Source organism: Motacilla alba, chromosome 8 (genome assembly GCF_015832195.1).
Source record: "Motacilla alba alba isolate MOTALB_02 chromosome 8, Motacilla_alba_V1.0_pri, whole genome shotgun sequence".
NCBI lineage: Eukaryota > Metazoa > Chordata > Aves > Passeriformes > Motacillidae > Motacilla > Motacilla alba.
The window spans coordinates 14,033,575-14,056,378 of NC_052023.1; the positions used below are offsets into that span (position 1 = coordinate 14,033,575).

General features: G+C 40.8%; 2 protein-coding genes across 2 annotated transcripts; one reads left to right on the top strand and one right to left on the bottom strand.

The window, feature by feature from the left end:
- The first annotated feature begins 13,400 nt into the window (after nucleotides 1–13,400).
- Nucleotides 13,401–18,914, top strand: RPF1 (ribosome production factor 1 homolog). Its single transcript, XM_038144588.1, has 9 exons — nucleotides 13,401–13,611; nucleotides 13,703–13,759; nucleotides 14,879–14,959; nucleotides 15,327–15,422; nucleotides 16,107–16,260; nucleotides 16,798–16,880; nucleotides 17,731–17,912; nucleotides 17,999–18,125; nucleotides 18,490–18,914. Exons 1-9 carry the CDS (start codon nucleotides 13,456–13,458, stop codon nucleotides 18,529–18,531), a joined length of 978 nt encoding a protein of 325 aa, XP_038000516.1. The 5' UTR covers nucleotides 13,401–13,455; the 3' UTR covers nucleotides 18,532–18,914.
- A 166-nt stretch (nucleotides 18,915–19,080) lies between these two features.
- Nucleotides 19,081–22,705, bottom strand: GNG5 (G protein subunit gamma 5). Its single transcript, XM_038144589.1, has 3 exons — nucleotides 22,517–22,705; nucleotides 21,289–21,444; nucleotides 19,081–20,066 (listed from the first exon to the last, which is right to left on the bottom strand). Exons 1-2 carry the CDS (start codon nucleotides 22,595–22,597, stop codon nucleotides 21,319–21,321), a joined length of 207 nt encoding a protein of 68 aa, XP_038000517.1. The 5' UTR covers nucleotides 22,598–22,705; the 3' UTR covers nucleotides 19,081–20,066; nucleotides 21,289–21,318.
- Between the last annotated feature and the right edge of the window lie 99 nt (nucleotides 22,706–22,804).

Genomic DNA, 22,804 nt, shown 5'->3' on the forward strand with positions numbered 1-22,804 from the left:
GCTGGGAGTGGGGGGAAACCAGGATGAGGGAACTCCTTCCTAGGCATCACTGCAGGTCTTGTTTTGGCATTCACACCATACAGCAAATGAAAATTCAAAGAACAGAGGTACTAACAGCAGAATTAGTTCTGTCCTTCCTTTGGATGACTCCTTGTGCTTCTTCCATTCCTGGGAATGCATGATATGGCATGGTGTCAAGTCACTGGAGGAAAATGTGTATGATGTACAACCTGGGGAGGTTGCTACACTCCTGATGAGTTTATTGGCTCCTCATAGTCCTATTTTAGTTCTGTGAGAAAAAGTCACCCTCTGTCCTTCATTATTTACTGGCCACCAAAATAAGCCTGACAATATAGACTCTTTCAAATAAACCAGATTCCAAAGAACAGCAGGGAAACATTCCATGGGAGTGTGTACCCTGACTAAGGCCTCTCCATTGATTTCTTATTATATTTCATGCTTTGTTTGATGTCTGCACCCCCAGACCACGGCAGCCATATCAGGAAAGCAATGGCAAGCACTTTCAGAAAAGCCCCTTTAGAAAGAGGTGTGTTTAACACACGTTTGTCTGTCTGTGTTCTACACAGCAATGATTTTCTGGGTGTTGCTGGGTGTAAAGAGTTCTGTGGACAACCTTTAATAAAGCCACAAATATGACTGCAAAATACAAGTTCATGCATGTTTTCCATACATTAAATTTCTTAAGGAATCCGAAGCCTTTCCTGGAAAACTGTAAGAATATTTCAAAACCTGTGCTTTCTACAAGTCAGACCCATATTGTATGTCAAAATATACAGCTGGGGTTTTTTGAAAGAGCAAGCACTGCTCAGTACCCTGCAGGAACAGAGAACTTGGGATTTCAAGACTTTTTTATAATAAAATGTAGTATTTCTTTAATGCTAAATTCCTTTGGTTTTCAGTGCCCTTATTGTTAACTACCAGCACATATATAATCAGTCTAAGAAAGGAGGAGCAGAGCATGTGGTTTGGCTGCTTTGAAAATCAGAGAAAAATGCTATTTGAGTCTGTGGGTTTAGCTTGGTAGTCCAACTGAAATGACTGTCAGCGAGACAGATAGTGCAGGAAAGGTGAAACACTGTATTTCAGATAAGAAACTTATCTGTATTTCATGGTCCCTTGTCTCCTCTGGGAATATGAGGCCAGCACTTTGTGGGATCGAGTGACACTCCTAAACATAACACTGTTGAGCACAACAGGTCTGATTGGCTTAGTTAGACCAGTGTGGTAAAGGCAAAGTGAAACTGAGCAGTTCTGTGGTCCTTACCACTTCTACCATAAACAAGGTGTCTTTCCTAAGCAAGGGAAGTTTCAAGGGCTCACAGCATTTGAAGGAAGTCCAATTTAATTTAAATGTAGTACTGCATAAAGTATTACAATAAGATGAACAGAGTAAAAATTAGAAGAGCCAAACTCTAAACAAATTTATGAGTGCACTGTACAAATTAATACACATTTGTGCAAAGTATCCAGGAGAAGAGAAATATGTTTCTTCTAAAAGGATGTAGGTGTGGCTACTGCAGTGTACCAAGGAGATTAAAAAAAATCCTGTTGTTGTGTTGTGTTTGAAGTATTAATTATAGTCTGGCGTCAAGTTTGAATGATAACTATTACTTTCTTCACACAGATTTTCTAAGCTTGAGAGACCAGTTTTCAAAAGCTCTCTAGCAAAGCTATTATCTTACCAGCATTACTTTGTCAGAAGAATCTGTGAAGGGTTCATCAGAAACACTGAGGGTGAATCTGGTTTTTTCAGTATCTTCTCAGGAATTGCCTTCAAAAATGAAAGTCAGCTTTTCTGACAGTAATCTTTCATAATTACAGATGAAAATTAGCAGTTGGCAAATTCTCAACAGGCTTGGAAATTGGACCTAATACATTCAAAGGCACAAGCCTTTAAAGTATTTCACACAGAGACATTTAGCCAATACTCTCAATTAGAATACATGCTTTTGTTCTTAAAGAAAACCACCCATGCTATTTCTTTCACTGCTGATACAGGTTTTATCTGTTATTGCTTTGAATTTCCTGATTTGGATACTCCCAGAAGTACTTCAGACTCCTATAGCATCCTGTCCCAGATAGCTTAATACTGAAGAGGATTCCAGTAAGTCTTGTTCATGGATGTATGAACACACACTATATAAAGAGAAATGTATACCTGCAGAGTTCAGGTATTGTGAAATACAGCATTCAAAAGTGCTTAGCTCCCTGAAGTATGATGGGTTTTCATTTGATCTAGGGTATGCAGGAGTGGTACAGATAAGATGCGTGCCTATGGGTGGAGGGATATAGAGTGTTTTATGTTAACAGACTCAAACAGTTCATTTCCTTCCTTCTGTGGGCACCCTTCCAGTACACTACAGCAGTTCTGCTGCATAACAATTTTTCTGAGTTTGATCTGTTATTAGTCACAAGATTATCCCAGCTTCATGCTAAGCCTTTACCTAGGCTTAGTTACAAGGGTTTTCTCAAAACCTGGTGAAATGCTTTTCACCCTCAGTACATAGGTTGGTTTCTGCACACAGTGTTCTGCTAGTGGATACGTAATGGACATATGAAATGTCTTTTTCAAATCACAGCAGGTGGAAGCCTGCTTTGAGACTACACTCGAACATCCAGTAGCATTGACATTTCAGGTAGTGGCTGTTAAAATTCTTAGAAAAGCAAGAAGTACTTAAAGGCCAGAGGGTTCAGGAAGTTAGTAGAAACTGAACTCGCATCAAAACATGGCACAACAAAAAGAGTGAAGAGGGTTATCTTCTGCAGCTTGCTTTTTCAAATGAGAAAAATGAAAACAATTTATGAATGCAAACAGGAAGGGAACAGCACTTTTCAAAGAGTTTTGAACTGCAGAGCTGTGGAGTGCCTGCTTCTTCCCAAGGCAGAATAATACCTAGAAACTCAGCCAGTATGTGAGGGCATTGCACTGACATCTCACCTGAAACAGCAGAGGTATCCCTTTTAATTTCTGCCAACATGCTTGAAGGAATGAAAGATGTTGAGCCCAAAGGAAAGGAAATCTTGGGCCCAAAGGAAAGGAAATCATAGTATCCCCTAAAGGATGGACTGCTTCCTGATGTGAGGGTGCTAAGGACATGCTGCTCTCCGTGCAAAGCTGAAGGGGTGCCCAGAGAAACAACAGCATGTCCAACAGGTGTGGTTAATCCTTGTCAGGGTAGCAGGCTGTTCCCAGGACTACCGAGCAAAATACGGCTGAAAGAACAAGTGAGAACAAAACTTTTTTTAAAATATCAGCCTCATCCTGGATAAAAACTTGTAAAATTATACATTTAGTTGTAAAAAAAAATAAAAATCCAGAATGACATGCTAAAAATCCTCAACAAAGACCTGTAAAGAGACTACAATCATCTGAGCAGTATATTAGGTTTAAAAAATGTACAACAGAATTTGGTCTTGATAAATAACTTGTGTGCAGGATCTAGAGCAGTTTGGTTGGGATCTCCAGCAATGCCATCACTCCATCTCTAAATGATTTTGAGGTTGGTGTCGTATCAGCAGTATCAACCCTGCAGGCTGTGAAACAAGCTAATGATGCAACACTTAAGGATGAAGGTGGAGGTGCTGGTAGAATGACAAAGTCCCACCACACACATACAGTAAGAACCAACTGAGATTACATGAGGCTGCAGTCAAACACGAACCATTAAAGACACAGCTTATTAAAAACACAGGCCCAACTAAACTGAATTTATATAAGCTATCTAATTAACAGATTAAAAAGCCTGATATGACCTGTGTGATCTTCTAGTCTGACTTCTGGCGTAATGGAGAGCAGACTTTCCTGAACTCATCCTGTCCGAACTAGATTGTATCATCTTAAGGGGGGGCACATATATCTTGATATAAATATCAACAGAAACTTTACTATAATTCTTGGTAACCCTCTCAATGGTTAATTATGGGTAACTATAAATTAAGATTGCAGGTCTTGGATCTTTGTCTGCCTGAGCTAAGGCATGGATTTTTAAATGAATATTTACACCATAGAATGGTACATAAAGGGCCCCCATTAACTTTCTCTTTGATAAGCTAAGTAGGTGGAACTCCTTGAACCCCACATTTGAAGGAGAGTATCCTTTAATCATGTCTCATCTCTATTCTATGAAATCCTTCTAATTTTTCATCGCTCTTTTGAATTTAGGACCCAGATCCTGAACAACATTCCACCTTTCCTTGCATCGGTACCAGATAAAGATGAAGTATAAATCTCTTTATCCTTTCTCAATATTTACTTGCTGGGGCAATCAAGAGTTACTTTCCATATTCTAGTCCCCATGGCAGAGCAGTAGCAATTGTGATCTGATAAATTTCCTTTTCAGTGTCTTTGCTTCCCAGCAGAAGACTTCCTACGAGATTTGCTAGGCCCTGGTTCTTTCTGAAATATATATTCTGCTTCTTTATTTGTATAAGGCAAAAATACTCAGTGATTTTGTTGAAGAATAAGATTCAAAGGGATGTATCAGAGGTTACCACAAAGTATTTGTGAAGAAGGAGACTGAGGGCAGGACAGATCTCCTGAATCCCATACTGGCACTACAGTACTGCACATTTCCACGTGAGGCTGAATGACAAAGGCCATGGCCAGATGCGTTGTCAGCTGATGGATACAATCCCGGGATCAGATTGAATGCTGCCATTTCTTTCCAGATGTATCTAAAAGTCACCTGGTCAAATAAAAAAACAGGGTTTGAACCACTGAGTTTAACTCTCTCCTACCAAAGATAACCATGCCATGCCTTCTCTTTCATAATTTCATGCACGCTTAGGAAATAAAGTATTCTTCCAAATGGGAGGAAAAAGTGTTCAATTTGGAAATACAGAAAAAGGAAATATCATTTTAGTTAATCCTTCCTTGTCAATTTGTATGCAACTTTTACTGAAATGTGCTTTTAATTCTGTCCTCTGTCTCTTACTGCAGAGAGCAGAGATTGTCTCCAGCATCAGTCTGTGTTGGGGAAAGCATCAAACTTGTTGAACCGTGCAGACCAAGCAGAAGAGATCCTGTGACAAAAGGTCCAAGGTAAGACCAAATTTCATTATGAGTTTCATTTCTTTGTTCAGTCAAGCCCTGTGCACCAGTCAGGATTGGCTCTGACAAGCTTCCACTGTAAAATTATACAAAAGAGGCTGAAATCTAGGCCACAGCTAGAAATAATTCTTAGGAAGCTCTCTGGATTTCCTGGAGGGTAAGGTGTGGCTTTGTGTGTGGGAAGTAAACGCCAGTGTCTTTCTGTTACCAATAATTATGTGCAGTTTGAGTTTCAGTAATAAGAGCTACATATGCATGCTGGAAAAAAAGAGTTTATCTTACACTGGGATTATACGTTCCAAGATAAATGCCTTACGTTGCTTTTATCTTTGTTATTTTGTGATTAGCACTTTTAAATATCCAAAAGCATGCACATATTTTATCAACACATAAGAAAAAAATACAGTTACTGAGAGTTTGTAACATAAAAGAGTAAGAAATCTTGTAAATCTTCATATTAGCCCACCAGTCTGTCTGCACATTTTGGAACTACTTCTTGCACTATCATTTGTTTTTATTAGCTTCACTAATTTTGCTTTTGATTTTTTTATGATCACTGCCAAATACAGAATATGCTTTCCAGAAAGTTATTCTGAGGTGAACGCACAAAACTGAAATATCAGTCTTAAAGGATTTGATAAACCAATAAAGAAAATCTTATCAGGGGAAAGGGGCTTGGTAGCTTAAATAAAAGAAATACTGCAATTCTAATGACTATTAATCAAAATATAGCAATGCAAACAGGAAAAATCCCCAACTTTAATGTAGCTAAAATGTAGCCTGTTAAATTATTTTAAAAGTCAATTCATTGCAGTGTCTAACCCCCTACCATATGAATACTATGGAAGATGTTCTACAATTCTTATAAAACATTTGAAAGGGATTTTTTGACTTCATTTTGAGGTTCCATAGCATCATATGTTTGCAGGACAGAAGAAAGCACCACAAGTCTCCAGCCTGACCTTTTGCATGGTACAGGTGATAATTAGATTGAGGGATGTATCCGTTGGAAAAAAATCCACCACCTTGGTTTAAAGATTTCATGTGAAAAAGAATACTTCACAGGCCTATATATCAATTTCTTTCCCAGGGCTTAATTAATCCAAGGGGTTTTCTGTTTGTTTTGATTTTGTTTTTTAATCAAAAATGATCTCTTGACTCAGTTTTCAAACATTGCATCTTCTTAAAGATTTGTCTGCCAAACTGAAGATTTCTATGATTATTCTCTTTATTAATGTAATTTCAGGTGAGTTAGTTCTTCCCTGATTCACTGATGGGCCAAAGAGATGAAGCTTTTTAAGTCTCTTCTGTAAAAAGGGTTTCTAGATCCCAAAGCAACCACATAGTTCTGCTTAACCAGTTTCTCAGTTTTTGTCTTGGTATGAGGGCAAGACCTACTGTTCCACCAACAAAACCCCCACTGCTGCAGTGCTCCCCACATTCATTCACAAGGATGGCATTTCTGTGTGTCCCTAACTGCATTTCTGCATCACTCCTTTTTATGATGCAACCTTCCCTCAGGTAACTAAATTACATTTTTCTTTCCTAGCAATATTAGCCTGCACTTAAATATACTAAAATGCACATTGTTCAAGTTAGCTCACCTTACTAAAGATTCTGGGAGCATTGTGGACTAATTTCTTATCATGTATCACTTTACAACTTCTGCTTCTTATGCAAGTATTATCTTACAAATTAGTAAAATAACTAGTATCTGTCACTAGCTATTTATGAATACTTCTCATTAATAATAATTACTCAGTAAAAAATGATCCTATTTTCCTCAATTTAAAATATAAAGTATATACTAAGAGCCAAGTGTAATATAGCCATACACTGAAATGTATTAAAACAGAGGAATATTTAAGCAATATTTTACTTATTCTCAATAAAATGTGTGTTGATACCATGGAGTTAAGAGCAGTCCTTAAGGGGAAGGGAATAACAGTTTCACTTGACACCTTTTACTTTGTAATAGAATAATCACCTTATTTCTGTAGTAGCACCTACAGATTATGTTGCAATAGTTTTGAACAAGGAGAATATTCTTCTCTATCTGTGGGCAAACTGAATGCAGAAAAAGAAGCAAAATTATTGGTTACACCAAGCTCTATTTATTTCAACAAAATTATTCCTCTACTGCACAAATATGCTGTAATATAAAATAACAGGAATTTAATAAATAAAATGAAAACACAAGGTAGCATATTCTGAGAAATATCTGCCTAGAAATAAGTCATACTCTAATCTTGGATTAACTCCTTCTTTTTCCATACATGAAGGAGTGTTTTATGAAGGCAGCCCAAGCTATGTGTAATTGCACCAGCAGAAAGATACAAGTATCACTTTTTGCAAAGAGAACCGCACCTCCCAAGAAACACAAGTTTTTCTACATACCCACAAGACTGATGAAATGTTGCCAGTGACTATCTTCCCTTTTACAGGATAATTCTTTACTAAAGGGTAGGGATCTCCAGAAGCAGCACAATGAATTCAGCAAAATACCAGGTTGGAAACAGTAGATTTGTAGATTCAGTACTTTGCCATGGGTTAACTATTGGATAAACTTCTCAAGAAGTCTAAATGTGTCAAAATACAACTTTATTGTCCATAGAATTTCTATTTGGAGAAGTATTCCAGTTTTCTACACTGGACACTTGAAATGCTACCAACTGCCATTATTTTTTTTCCAGTTTATATACAATTAATGCATGATCTGATATTTATAATCTACTAAACAGAAGTGCTGACACACTTGTAGTAAATCAAACACACAGTACTAGCCAGGCCAATCTGTTCAGATTAAGACAATGGTTAACTATGCCATCTTGATAAATCCTGTGGGAAGAAATTATTACAATGTTGGTTACAACCACATGTTTACTACTGCATTATCATCCATACATAATTTTTTTAAACTCAAATGAATTGCAAACTGGACACTCGTATGCAGCAGACTGTGGAATTTCCATAATTTTTAAATAATACATTTGCAAAGTTTTTTGCATGAATTCCTTATAAAATGCCTTCTTTTTTAAATCCTCTCCTTTGCTTAATTCTTCTTTAGATTATGTAAATCTTGCTCAGTCAGGCTTCCAAAAGCTTTGCTTCTTTTCCTCACATGCACATAACCATACACACACTCTGAGACATTTGACACAGAGCACTTGAACACATCACTACCCTTTGCACAGTGTTTCAGCAAGAAGGTTGCACTGTGAGCTGCTGCAGCTTCAAGAGAGCAGGAGGGAAGAGCCAGGGAGCCAGGAGGGGACAGGCAGGTCTGTCAGCCTCACCTCTGTGCCCAGCATGAGTGTGGAGCACACTGCTGGAACACATTCCCTAGCACTTGAGGGACATGAAGGTGACTGAGAACAGATGGTGCAGTGTGGCTTTACCAAGGGCCTTTTATGGGAAGACTGGCCCAACAGAGGAGGAAGAGCAGTGCTTGCTGTTTACCCTGACTTTAGGGAAGCCTTCAGCATGGGCTCCCACAGTGTGCCTGCAGTCAAATGGGTGAAACAGGGAGTGGAAAAATGTGCAAGGTGGATGGATGATCACCTGAGCTGTGCAGTGAAACTGGTGTTCATCAGCTAACTCTACATAAAAACGAGGCTGGTTACTAATGGTGCTCCTCAGGGACCTGTACAGGGGCTAAAACTCTTAATGTCCTTTTTAATGGCATTCTCAGCATGTTCAGATGTGATACTTTTTGTGGGCAGGGGTGTCAATATTCAGGAAGATAAAGCTGCTATTCAGAGGGGTCTTTGTTCTTTTTTACCATTGTTTGCATTCTTAAACTTAGGACTTTTTACACAAAAGTGTGAAGATTGTAAAGAGACTTTAAAAAGCAAGAGCTACAGAATGAAAACTAAAAAAATTCATTTGGTCTCCTTATTGACCCATAGTAAACCAAACTTTTTTTAAACACTCAGTCTGGATTCCTCATTTGCTGGGTGATGTACCTGAAATCTGGTATCTAGAATGGTCCTGAGCATGCAGACATTAATTGTGAATCTAATTGAATATAGTTGTGGTTTGAATGCGTGGTGCTAAATATTTGTAAAATAACCTTTAGGTGTTTTACACTGGGCATCTAAGTATGTTTGATAAATTTTGTTTTGACAGACTGGTTTAATTTTCCCATCTGTATCATGGACATCACGCCTGCTTTCCAATAAGCATCTTAATGTTTGTTCACAGCTCAGGTAAAGCAAAGAAGAGCCACGCAGAAAAGCATACAAAAATAAATACTTTTGGTGGTGTGTTATGGGATGAGGACAGGGTATTGAGAGCATATAGTACGATCTGGTGTTCATCCTGAAATATTAAACAATACCCAACTTTATTGTGCATGATACCCATTCTATCCATTAGAGAGATTGCCCTGGGTGACTGAAATTAAAAGACAGTAGACAAGATCCACCAAGGAATGCAAGCCTGTAAGTCTCAAACAGATGATCCTGAAAAACTACCCACAGACTTCCTGTATAATCACCTGGTAATTTAATGAACTACACTCCTGGAGAAATAGCTCTGGGTATTCCTGAGTCTGGGAGCAATGTGGAAAGAGCTAAGCGTTCAGCATTCATTCTTGCTTACACCTAGCTGGGTAAACAAGAGACTATTCTACAGTGGAGGCCCCAGATGGCTTGGTACAATAATATATACCAAGCACCCCCAGCTTAGGCTCTCTACAAAACACAGTTGCAGGCTTTCTCTCAGAAAATGATGGTATGGATGTCCATCTTTCATAGGACAGCATATTGTGGTGGGCCCATGCCCAACTCCTTCCTCAGCTGAAGAGAAGTGGGCTCAAAGACAGATTCTCCTGCCACAGGAGCATCTCCTACCACTCTGACTATTCCACCCTGGTGAGGCCACGTTGTCTGTTCTTCACTGCGTGAAAAGCCCAGCAGAGCATCAGGCCAGGAGTGTAGAAGGAACCAGACTCCTCAGCCCAGAGATGAGAGCATACACAGGGGAACCAAAGCTGGTTACAATCCATTCTCTCTAACTTGTTTTTTGCTGTATAACTTTTAAAGTAAACTACAGGGAGAATACTGAGATTGGGCCAGTAGTCAAATCTTGTTTCCCTTCAGAAGGAGAGTGCTCAGCCTAGCTATTTGATTCAGCATTTTCTAGATCTTATTCAACACACAGCAGTAGCTTCAGCTGGAAGAATGAAGACACTTCTCACCTCAGAAAAACCTGCAGGCTTGTGGTTTCAGTGTTCCATTGACAGGTAAGATGATAATCTCCAGAGGCTGGAAAGTCCTGTCTTCTGTATCCTTCTTCAACTACCAGTTAAGCAAAGCCACTATCACTAGCACACATTCCATGGTGTTCAGCAGCCCCTGGGAACAGCTACCAGAGAGAAGCTGTGAGCATGAGGGGCCTGCTGAGGGTTTACATGTGATCAAAGCTGCTCTGCAGTCTCAAGGCTGAGGTGTTTACAGGCATAACAAAATCAGACCTTTGGGGTACCACTTCATTATCTACACATTATCTACTGTGAAGGGAAAGAGACAAGTAGTATGTGCTCACAACCTTCAAGAAAATATATTTAAAAAATAAAACAAAACAGGAAAATAGCAAAATGCTGGTTATTACATAAAAACAAACAAACAAAACCCAAACCAACAAAACAACCAACCAACCAACCAAAAAAAAAAAAAAAAAAAACACCCAAAAAAACCCAACAAAAAGGAAAAAAGGAAAAAACATACCTCCAAAACAGTTCTCTGAATTACTGAATCCAAAGTTACCTAACCCTCTTTTCTTACTTCTTTCTACATTTTCTTACTTAATTTCCTTTCTGCAGATGAATTTTTGTCATTTTGACTTAATCTCAAAGTGTTTTTTCAATTTTTTGAAATGACAGAACAAAAAAAAACCAAAACAGTGCTCCATTGATACAACTTACAATGATGCTTCACTCCTGAGCTGGGTTAATTTACAGAAGTTTTCCTCCAAAATTTTTAAGTGCTGACACGAATTAATGTCTTCATTCATCACTATTCACCAGAGAACTTGCTTGTTGAGGGGTTTTGTATGGGTGGGTTGGGGGTTGTTTGGGTTTTGGCAGTTTTTTCCCAGTTGCTTTGTTTTTAACCAAGCAGCTTCTTCCAAAAGATTTTTTACCTTCTAAAAGTTTTTTTTTACAATGCTACTTAAGTTGTAAAATAAGAGTATCCTGGTAAAAATGTTGTTCGCACAGAACTGAGTTCATAGCTAAAACCAGGAAAAGACCTTGGAACTTCTATGAAAAAACTAAACTAATACTATGCATACATTTATTAGTTGGGCCTTCCATTGAAGTTATAATTGTACCTTGCCAGTGATCTCTACCAAATCCTCAGTGTGTTTCTGGTGTCTTGTAGTTGTCCCTCCCCTGCCCTAGGAAGTTCTTGTGTTCTTGTGTATCATTAGTTTGTTCCTCTTAGTCCTTGGAAGAAAGGTATTTGAATAATATTAGAAGGTTGTCATCCCTCTTGCTAGGAGGGAGAAAGATAATGTGTTTTTTCCTCATGTAAGCACTCAGTGATCACAACAAAAGCAGCATTGCAAACTGGAACTACAAACAACACAGAACTCCCTGTATGCTCTGCTAATAGCAGTGATTAAAATCTCTGCTAATGACTTTGAGAAATAACCTTGCAATCTCTGACATCTGCATCAGCCGGAGAGATAAAGTTACAGCAGTCCTTGGTTAACATATTCTCAACAAAATCCTTTCAACCTCAATTACCATGGAAACTACTTATCCTTAAGGCAGTAAGGATAGCTGAAATATTTTCTCTTGACAAAAATGGGAGCGAGGCCAGAAATATATGGGATTGTGTATAATAAGGCCTTTGATCTTTCATTTCTGTGTTAAGCAGAAGTAATCTCAGTGAAGCAAGTTGAGTAGCAGAACAAAATTTGTTTATAGGCCAGAACAAGGCTTAAGACATTCTCTATTATTCTGGTTATTTCTATGTAATTTTTTCATTATCTTCCTATGTTTATGTTAACAGATTTCCTTTTCCCTTTTCTAGTGAGAGAAACATAGGAAGGACCAAAAGTACTTGTATACAAAATTAGTAGACATCAAGCTTTGAAAAAAATGCTTGGGACAAATGAAATTAAGCAGTCCCATTGAGGCCCAGAATTTTGCAGTCTGAGATTAAAAATGTCTCAAATTTATAACAGGTCCCCCCAAATCCCTGAGTACTCAATTTCTATAAAACACTGTGTAGTCTTTGCTGTGCAGAAGCATTTGCACATCTCTAAGCATGGAAATCAGGAATAGAAAACCTAATTTCTAACTTTATGTAAATTGAACCTCTAATTTGCTCTAGGAGTTCTTGTTTCATTTTAACACCAAGTTTTAACAGACTTCATTGGAATAAAAATTACTTTTGGGAACATTATCATCAAAACTCCTCTGGTTCCTAATAAACAGGTGCTCCCCAAAACTTAAGTCACTGTGAGCAAAGGTCTGAATGTGAAAGTGTGCACATGGACAGGCACTGCTGGGCCATGATGTTACCTGCAGTAATGTAAACACACCAATGTGTCACATTTGCTCAAAGCTTCCCACTTTGACAGCTAACTCGATTTATAAAAAACCCAGCAATAATCCCTGTGAAATACACTGATTTTATCTCCAGGTTCGCTGTCTGCTGAGCAATGAGCTCTGACACGTCGTGGGTCAAGAGAGGTGACTGTGCTCTGCGCTCAGCCTTGAGTATTGTGTGCAGTTTTGGGCGCCACAATATAAGAAAGACGTATTAGAGAGTGTCCAGAGGAGGGCAACAAAGATGGGGAAGGGCCTCAAGGGGAAGCTGTGTGAGGAGCAGCTAAGGGCACGGGCTCTGTTCAGCCCGGAGGAGACTGAGGGCAGAGCTCACTGCAGTCACAACTTCCTCGTGAGGGGAGGAGGAGCGGCAGGCACTGATCTCTGCTCAGTGACCAGTGACAGGACCCGAGGGAAGGGCCTGAAGCTGAGTCAGGGCGGGTTTAGGTTGGATATCAGGAGAAGTCTTCACCCAGAGGGGGTTTGGGCACTGGAACAGCTCCCCAGGGCAGTGGACACTGCACCAGCCTGAGAGGTCCAAGAAACGTCTGGACAATGCTCTCTGGCACACGGTGTGACTCCTGGGGTGCTGTGAAGGCGAAGGACTGGACTGATGATACTCCTGGGTCCCTTCCCACTCGGACCAGTCTGCGACGGTGTGCGCAGCACGCCCGCGCTCCGCCCCGCCCTCAGCGAACCCGCCCTCAGCGAACCCGCCCTCAGCGAACCCGCCCTGCGAGCCCTGCTCTGCGCATGCGCGGCAGCGCCCGGCGGGGCAGAGGCCAAGGGTGAGGGGCCGGCCCCGCCCCGCGGCAGCAGCGCCATGGCGGGTGAGGGCAGCGCGCCCGTGCCGGGGGATGGCGCCGGCCCGCCCGCCCCGGAGCGGGTGCTCTTCCCGCCCACCTTCAGCGTGTCCGAGATCAAGAACAAGCAGCGTCGGCACTTCATGTTCCTTCGCTGGAAGCAGCAGCAGAGGAAGGTGGGGTGGGCTGTTGCCGGGGGGCGGGGGAGGCCCGGTCGGCCCGGGCCTGGCGGGTCTGGCTAACGGAGCGCTGTTCCTCTGCCTGCAGGAGAAGTTGGCGCTGAAGAAGAAGAGGAGGAAGGAGCGAGAGGCTCTCGGAGACAAAGTAAGGGTTCCGGCCCCAGGAGCCGGTGTGGCGGCGAGGCCGCTCCTTCCCCGCCGCGAACGGGGCGCTGCTCGCCAGGGTGAGGGTCCTGCAGCTCTGCCCGGAGCTGGGGCTCCTCAGCTTCGTGGGCCAAAAGGTTTCTACACAGAATTCAGGGAAGCGGAGCAGTGAATACGGTGAGGGTGATAGAACACTGCAGCAGGGTGCCCAGAGTGGATGCCCCGTCCCCGGAAACGTTCAAGGCCAGGTTGGAGGGGCTCAGAGCAACCTGGTGTGGTGTTGCTGCTCACTGCACCGGAATAGATGGCCTTTAAAGGTCCTTTCCAGCCAAACCTTTCTATGATTGTATGCTCTCTGTGCTTGCTGGCTGTGGTAGCCTTCAGAGACACTGTTGTCTAGCAGAGGTATCAAACAGCTGACTTCAGAAACCTTGTTGCTCCTGTGTTAAAATGATGCTATAAACAGGCAGGATGAGTTTCAAAGTTAATGACATAAAACCACTCCTGAAAAGCTGTCTCTGATGTGATTGCTGTGGCATTTGTGTTGATATTAGGAATTATACTACAATATTAATTTTTGTGTAGATTAAAGCAATCAGAGCTGACCAAACCCTGCCCAGACCAGTTATCTGCTGGATTCCAAGCATAGCTGTGAACAAAGGTTTTGCTTCCTTCCTGAACTGGTTGAAGATAGTCAGATGTGAGTTCCTGTATTACAATAGTCTCACTAGAGTAGGGTAAGTTAACAGGGTAGACATTAAAGGCTGTTAGTCATTAAATTCTAGATATCAAGGTTAAAACATGTTGCAGTTGAAAGCAGAATCCTTTTCTTCCACAGAAGAAATAAAAATGGAAAGAAAGTTCCCCTGTTTTTTTGTTTTGTTTTGAAAAGAGATAGTGTTCCAGTGGTGCTCTGCATCTGATGCTCTCTGGTGTCCCAATAGCTGTGCATATTTTAATCAAGGTTATGTTACTTCTTTTTTAAAAGTGGCATCCAATAAACAATACTTGCAGTTCTCTGTAGAAATACAAACAGTGTTCTGATAGTATGAATGTGGTATTTGCAGTGCATTTAATAATGACATCAATATGTTATGTTAATGAACTTTATGTGTTTTAGGCACCTCCAAAAGCCGTACCAAAGACTATTGAAAATCAGCGAGTGTATGATGAAACCACTGTAGATCCCAATGATGAAGAGGTAACTGCATGTGCTCATAAGTTAAACATTGTTTTTCCAAGAAGGGACATAAACTGATTGATGAAACTGAATAATCCCCTTTCCTGTTAATGTGTTGATGAATTACTTTTTACACATGATGAGTTCACTAAGAGGTGATGTTCATTCTTTCATTATCTGTATTAAATAATTGCTTTTTGCCATACTGACATTTGTAGTAAAAGCTACCCGTGTTCATCACACTAGATTCTTAAAAAGGTGAAAAGCATATGCCTTCGGGTGATTAATTACACAATAGATCTTGTGAATTAAAATTTAGATCACACTGAGCAATTGTTCCTCAGGTATTTTGCACATGGTAGATTTAACAAAACTTCTGTTCTTCCAGGTTGCTTTTGATGAAGCAACTGATGAATTTGCACCATACTTCAATAGACAGACTGTTCCCAAAATTCTTATTACAACATCAGACCGACCTCGTGGGGTATGTATGTTTTACTTGGAAACCAGATGGTTAGAAGACTCCAGGGTTTTCATCCTATGATTGTTACATTAAAACTGAAGATAATAGCATTCACATGGATTTTTTCTGTCATTTTATTTAGTGCCCAACAATAACCCTGTGTGTGTATGTAATCCATTGGTTTCTCCAGCACTCTTTGTTTCCTCCATTAGAAACCCAACCTTGTGCATGTGTTTTTGTATTGAAATGATCAGCATTGCCTGATTGAAGAGATAACTGACATTTTTGAAAACCATAAAAGAAATTGCTTTAAAAATAAGAAAAAATACACTTCAAACAGTTTATCTAAAAACTCAGACATGAGTTCATGAAGAAATAGTTATTTTGTATTTTGAGATGCTGGGAACTTTTTGTAAACCAGTGTCCTTTATAAATGATGAGTGTGGAGAGAATGCTTTTTGCATTTTCCTGCTTTTCTGTGATGGAGGAAGAGGAAAAAAGTCCTTAAAACATCTCTGGTGTACTGCATTCTTTACTGCAAATTTTTTGCACTAACTGAATGAAATAATTTAATAGCTTATCTTCAAATGTTTATAGAAATACTGGAGATAATATATGCTCAGAGAGTGTAGTTGTAATGACCAACCCTCTGTTCTCCCAGCAGCTGAATTCTGCACATTGCAATTTAACTCCCCTGTTTTGCAGAGAACAGTGAGATTCTGTGAGCAGCTGGCTACTGTTATACCCAACTCACACGTCTACTATCGAAGAGGGCTGGCTTTGAAAAGAATCATTCCACAGTGTATTGCAAGGGACTTCACGGATTTAATTGTCATTAATGAAGATCGCAAAATACCAAGTATCCTTTTATGTATTTATCAGGGGAAGGAAACAATTGTGTTGTGTGCATCAGAGATCTGCTTTATTCTGTTGTCTTTCTCTTCACAGTGCAAATTGCAGAGCTAAAAATCACTGTGCCAGCTTGAGTGTCTGATGGCTAATGGAACTTGGAATTATTGAAGAAAGTGTGTAGATATGTTGGCACTTATTTGTTGTTTGTAATGCATGGATAAGCACTGTTATTATTTCAGTAAATTTAATAGTTTGATTAATTAACAAGTTTTTCTGACCAGGAAGATACTTTTTTTTTTTTTTTCTGGCTAGATAAAACATTACAAATTCATTAAATGAGAAAGCAGTAGAGGATAACTCTTGTTAGCATGTAATGGACATACTTCAGAAAGCTAGTTTGGGAATGTATGTTTGAACATAAAACAAAACCTTGGGCATAGATTATGGATCTAAACCTCTAGTGTAATACTGCATTTTGCATAGAATGTTCCTCCATAAATTACATGCTCAATTTTAGCAGCCTTTTTTTTAACTTGGTGCACAGATGGTCTTGTTTTAAGTCACCTGCCTGATGGTCCAACTGCTCATTTTAGAATGAGTAGTGTGCGTTTGCGTAAAGAAATAAAGGTGAGACTCAAAAAAATTTGAAAAATGGGTTATCTCTTGGTTAATGATAAATACATCCAGTCTATTTCAACTGTCAAAACTGCATTTTTATATGATTCAGCTTGATCTTGTAAATGCGTTTCTTTGGTAAGCTAACGGGAGGCTAAGGACTAGTGTATTCTACTTCATAAGCAGCATATTTCCATTCTCAATCTTATTTGTTGTAGTTCTTTAACTGCCAAGTGTTTTATAATCTGACAAGTATTTTTAAAATCATGTCATTAAATAGCAGATGATAACCTACATCAGGAGGAAATACCCCATGTCTAGCATACACACAATAGGGTACATAAAATCAGCAATGTAAAAAATTTCATTAGATATAGTTTGTCTTGAATAAAATGTAGTTCTTCGTGTTCCTATGGCCCTGTCACCTCTTCTTAGTATTGCATACTTAGCCCTAATAATTTGCAGTAAAATGGGTTTTCTTCTTTGAAATAAGTAATCTCTAATTAGTTTTTGTTAAAGAAGCCCATATCCTCTCAGTCCCATATATCCCTAGATGGTGTGTGCACAGGGGGAATACTCCTATGATAGGTAGAGTGCATTGTTTACTATAACAGGTTCTGCTAAGAGTAAAAAACGGTGCAGGAGAAAACGTAAAATTATTTGTGCTTTTTCATTGAATTTATATTGTTGAACCAAAGATCCTTATGTTACCAGCTGCTCCTTCACGTGTTTATGAACTTAGGTTGTGTTTGAGAGAATGATTAGGGCGTGGTTTTGGCCCTGTCTTCCTATTTCTTTGGTAATACATTAAAGTCCTTTTGCATTCAATCTGTTCTTTGCATTCTTATAACTCTGATTTCAGCGCAAAGGGAAGGAGCCCACGGAACACGTCCCTGAAGTGATCCTGAATAATTTCACAACACGGCTCGGCCATTCCATCGGCCGCATGTTTGCTGCTCTCTTCCCACACGATCCTCAGTTCATTGGAAGACAAGTAGCTACCTTTCACAACCAGAGAGACTACATCTTTTTCAGATTCCACAGGTGACATTTTCCACAATACTCATTTACAAGTGACAGAGATTACTCTTGTAACTTAATTCCTAATTTTAATTCTTTTCTTCCCCAAGATACATCTTCAAGAGTGAAAAGAAAGTGGGAATTCAAGAACTTGGGCCACGTTTTACATTGAAGCTGAGATCACTTCAGAAAGGAACCTTTGATTCCAAATTTGGAGAATATGAGTGGATTCATAAGGTATGTCTTAGTAATGATAATAGTCCTGCTTGGGGAGGCTAAATCTGACATGAAATGTAACCAAAAATCTTACCCTAGAAAAGTGGTATAAATGCAGTTCTCAGTGTGGAACTATTTAACTTAAGTATTTAGAGGTATATTTTGAGAATCATGCAAAGCAGAAACATTCTGCTGTATTTCAAGTAAAAAATAAAAATAGCAAGGACAATGAATGTCAGCATACCGTAACTACTTATTTGCAACTCTACTGTACAATAACTACATTTCACTGTCTGCCCTGCTATAAAATGGAGTGGTCATCCTTGTTTGTGTTTCATCCTGTTGCATGAAGTTGCTGGTAAACAACTTTTCTTTTAAATTTCAGCGTCGAGAAATGGACACAAGTAGAAGAAAATTCCACTTGTAAGTGAAATCTGCCAGTTGCTGGTGACTAGGAATACAGCAGCTGCTTTGAACTACGGATGATCTTGGACTATTAACTAATGATAACGATACTGAACAGTATCTGTCTGCAGAAAGACATACAGCAAACATTAGAACTTTCTACAGCAGCAGATCAAGTAGGATGTGCCTCTCTTCCGATTTGTAGCCAACGTGACAAGGACAGTGACTTTTTCCAGCTTAACAGGAGAAGCTATGGCCATGTTTGAGCAACTTGTCATTTAGCTATCACTAAGGATTAACCAGAAGTGCTGCTGTGCTGTAGAAAGAGATTATGCTTCACAACATCACAGACAATAAATATGTTGCTTAAAGAAATTTTCAGAATAAAGTATTTCTAGTTTTACAGTTACGTTTTATTTTTTCTGTTAACCCAGACATCTTCAGTTAATCAGGTAAGAGAGAAATATTTGAAACTTATTTCTAACTTACAGTATGCTGTTCCCTGACACTATGGGGATAGTTTTCCAAAAATGTTCTCCTATCCAGAGAACATGGAGAAGGCAGTATGCAGTCCATGAAATCCATGGTATTTTATTTCATTAGCATTTTGCATAAAATAGGCATGTTGCTGAAGTTACAAAAACAATATGCATAACTCCTACGGGCATCTCTTCTTTAAGTATCACATCAACAAGAGATCTGTATACCCAAAGCAGTTGAAAGGATGGGAAAGAATTTGTAAAACCCGCTTACAGGACATTCATAAAGCTATCATCTAAAAATGCTGCTCAGTGACTATGTGAGGCTCTGAGCAGGGTTCAGCCTCACAGCAACACTCGAGTTTGTATTATCTGCACATAAACTACTGTTTTGCCTTAAGTTGGCACATTCACTGGCAGCTAAAAGGTCAAGTTTTCTTTGAGCTACTTTCTTTTCATATACAGCTATAAGTGCTTTTTCATATTTACCTACTGAATAAGAAGGCACATAGAGTAAGTTATCTCCTAGGGCAGAATTACTCATTAAGAATAATTTACTGTGTCTTAATGTGATGTCTATGATATGGCACAGCTGTATAGCTGAATTATAAACAGTCCCAATTTTTTTCTGTTCTATTTCTGTTATGCTTCTAAGTATGGTACTGCCGCAGCCTCATTGTTCTGAAGGACTGTTAACCCCAGGCAGACTTGCAGCAGCAGAGAATATTTACACTCCTCTCTCTGCTCTCCAGCTGCTACAGAGTGGTGCACTGACTGTGAGGTGCCACCATACCCAGAAGTTAATCCAATTCTTACAGTAATTTCAAGACCAGACTAAGTCAAGACACTTTTATTTTTTGCTTGGCGTATAAAACTGATTCCCATATGAAACAGAAATACGTAACTAGCATACAGTTCATCTGGAGAGGTAGATGGTAAGAAGTTTGACGACAGTAGCACTTTTAGAGTTAGATTTGGCACGTTAAAGCTAAGCTTTTTTACAGACTTCAAACCAGCCCACTCCTTGAGGCACTCTGCCCATACACACATCAGCAGGTAGGAAAAGATGCTAAAAGATCTGAAAAACAAAACCAAAATCTAGTTAGAAAGGTATCACTGCTGAATGAAGCAAATCAAAGAATACATATTTCAGAGTATGCCACGGACAACTGTTTAGGAAAAAATAACCTTCTTTTTCCACAGCTGTTTTATTAGTTTAAAAAATAAACTTTAAATGAAGTCGTGCCCAAAGATGCAATCAGATAATCAAAGCTTTATAAAAGAACTGAAGCTTAGTGTCTCCTTGAAACCAAACTGCTAAGTGGAAGGATAGAAGAAGCTGTTCCCAGTCACTTACTGCTCACCAAAACACCAGGTTTCTATTTTGCCTTTGAAAAGTAGGGAATTTGTTGTGTAACTAACAAATTGCACTTCCTCTTCAGTGAGGTGCTGCTGACTGTGCAAACACTACTGGCTCATCAAGAAAACACAAAGAATCACCTCGTTTCAGGAAGTGCCTGCAACAGACACTGCAAAGTGAAGGAGTTTCACATTGGTAGTGTGACTAAAACAAATTAGTTCCATTCCAAAGGCTGTAGCAGAAAAAGAAAATACTAAGCCTTCTATGCTCTGTATATGCAGGTGTGGTGTGAGACAGAGGAAACATTGTTTCCCTACATCCACACCCAGGAATCCAGGAATTTCTTAACCTTGGCAAACCTCGGTGGGGAATTGTACCTGTCACGGATTAAGTACAGTTTATTTGGCTTTGTGTAAGTTTTCAGTCTATAATGCTTACAGATGATCTGATTTCTTCCTCGGATTGGTGATTACAGCTGAAGCTACACTAGTGTGGCATCCGAGAGTTTTTTTAACAACAGAAGTAACTTCAAAAGCTGCAAGCACCCTAAAGCACATTTCAGTTATACTGTTGTAATTCACTGCTCAAAACAATGTGGGATGTGGTTTTGCTTGTTAAATAATTAAGGATCAACTTCTATACTGTTACTATTCTGGCCTTTAAACATGGTTATTTTGCTAGTACACACATCTGGAACTTTTTTACAGTCTGCTTGAGGGGAGAGCAATTTTAACAATTCAATCTTCTATAAAGCTGCTCCTAACACCAATGGCCAGCATGTGTCCAGTACAGAGCTGTGTCCAGAAAAAGGGAAAAGGGACCAAAAATGGGGATCTAGACCAACACCAGCTGCACAAGTCAAATGTTTCTGAGTGCCTTTCATAGAGCCTGTCACATTTAAATGACAAAAGAGTTTATGAATTGTAATTCAAGAACTTACCACTGAAAGATACTGAAGTAGTTCACATAATTACAAAAATGAACAAACTTTCTGGGGTCTGAATGGATTTGTACTTGATGATACTCCCGTCAGTAGGGGATCATGTTGTGCATTCTGCAGGCAGAATTGCTTCAAGTCAGCTGCAGCTTGAGAAACCTAGTTACAATAAAAGCTGGCGTTAGAATTCACTGAACACTTGACCGAGGAGGTGGTTTTTACGTTGAAAAGTACAAAGAATACTACTAAATTATTCTGCAATACAGTTTATGCAGATTTTATGCAATAATTTTGATGTAGTTTTTTTGTTTCTTAAAAAAAAAGAAGATGAACAATGTAAGAATGAGAACTGATTTGAAAGTTTAAATTTCCATGGTAAACTCTTAAGTATGAAGGGTATGACAATATGAGCAAGATCTTGGAGATTACTTTACTAAATATATGAAGATGCTTGTTCTAGCATAAACAATTCAATAATAGTGTCTGTGGTTTACGATGTTCTACTCGACTGAACTCGCATTTCAGGTTCCCTTGGAGAGCCATCCCTACGATGAGATAATGGGGTTCTGAGCACCCTTTATAAGGGGTTTTTTGGCATGCTGTACCTTCCTAAAAACTGATCAGTGAAAAATTCTTTGTCTTGCTTTTCTTTGCTGTATCGCTGAACTCATACAATAGAGCGATCGAAGTTTCAAAAAGCTGCATCTTTCGCTGACAGTTTGCCCGGTTTCTCTGCCGTGCCAGGCGCGGTCTCGCCCCGGCGCGGCACAAGTTCAATGCACTTCGTGTGCCTGGCAGCGACATCTCCATCTTGCCGTGCCGGGGCCAGCCCAGCCTGTTGCGCGCTCCGCCTCGGGCGGCCTCTCCGCAGAGCCCGAAGGAAGGGCGCTCCTCGCTCCGAGGGCGCGACCGGGCAGCGCGGGCCGCGTCCATCGCCCGGGGGAGCGCTTCGGCCGGGGAGCGGCCCCCGGGCCCGGGGCGGCGGGGAGCGAGCGGCCGAGCCCCGGGCAGGGGCGGCGGCGGAGCGGACGCGGCTGAGCTGCCGATCCGGGCTGGCCTCGGCCGGGGAACCCCGACGGAGCCCCGGGAGAAGCCCGGGCGCCGCCGCCCAGCCGGGTCCGCGGGGCGGGGCAGGTGGGAGCCGGCGGCCCCGGCGCGGCGGGCGCGGCCCCGGGGCGGTGAAATGGCGGCGCGTCCGCCCCGTCCCGTCCCGTCGCGGCTCCGCGCTCACCTTCACGCGGGTCACACTCGCCTCCAGGCGCAGCTGCTGCACCACCTTCTTCATGGCCGCCACGTTGGAGGAGCCCGACATGGCGGGGTCGGCGGCGGGCTCGGCTCGGCACTCGCGGCGCTCCCAGCACAACTTCCCGGCGCGGCCACAAGTGCCCGGAGCGCGGCGCCTGCGCAGCCGGGGCCGGGCGGGCGGGGCCGCTCCGTGTGCCCGGGACCGGGACCCGCCCGGGGCGCAGGAATAACCCCGCCCTCGCACATTCACCGCGGGCGCTGGGAGGGGAGGCTG

What these genes read in the sequence shown, in the direction of transcription:
- RPF1 (XM_038144588.1), top strand. Translation starts at nt 13,456, where the DNA reads ATGGCGGGTGAGGGCAGCGCGCCCGTGCCGGGGGATGGCGCCGGCCCG. An exon ending in GAGAGGCTCTCGGAGACAAA is followed by an intron (nt 13,760 to 14,878) that starts GTAAGGGTTCCG and finishes TATGTGTTTTAG; the next exon opens with GCACCTCCAAAAGCCGTACC. An exon ending in CATCAGACCGACCTCGTGGG is followed by an intron (nt 15,423 to 16,106) that starts GTATGTATGTTT and finishes CCTGTTTTGCAG; the next exon opens with AGAACAGTGAGATTCTGTGA.
- GNG5 (XM_038144589.1), bottom strand. Translation starts at nt 22,597, where the DNA reads ATGTCGGGCTCCTCCAACGTGGCGGCCATGAAGAAGGTGGTGCAGCAG. An exon ending in CGAGTGTGACCCGCGTGAAG is followed by an intron (nt 21,445 to 22,516) that starts GTGAGCGCGGAG and finishes TATTGTAACTAG; the next exon opens with GTTTCTCAAGCTGCAGCTGA.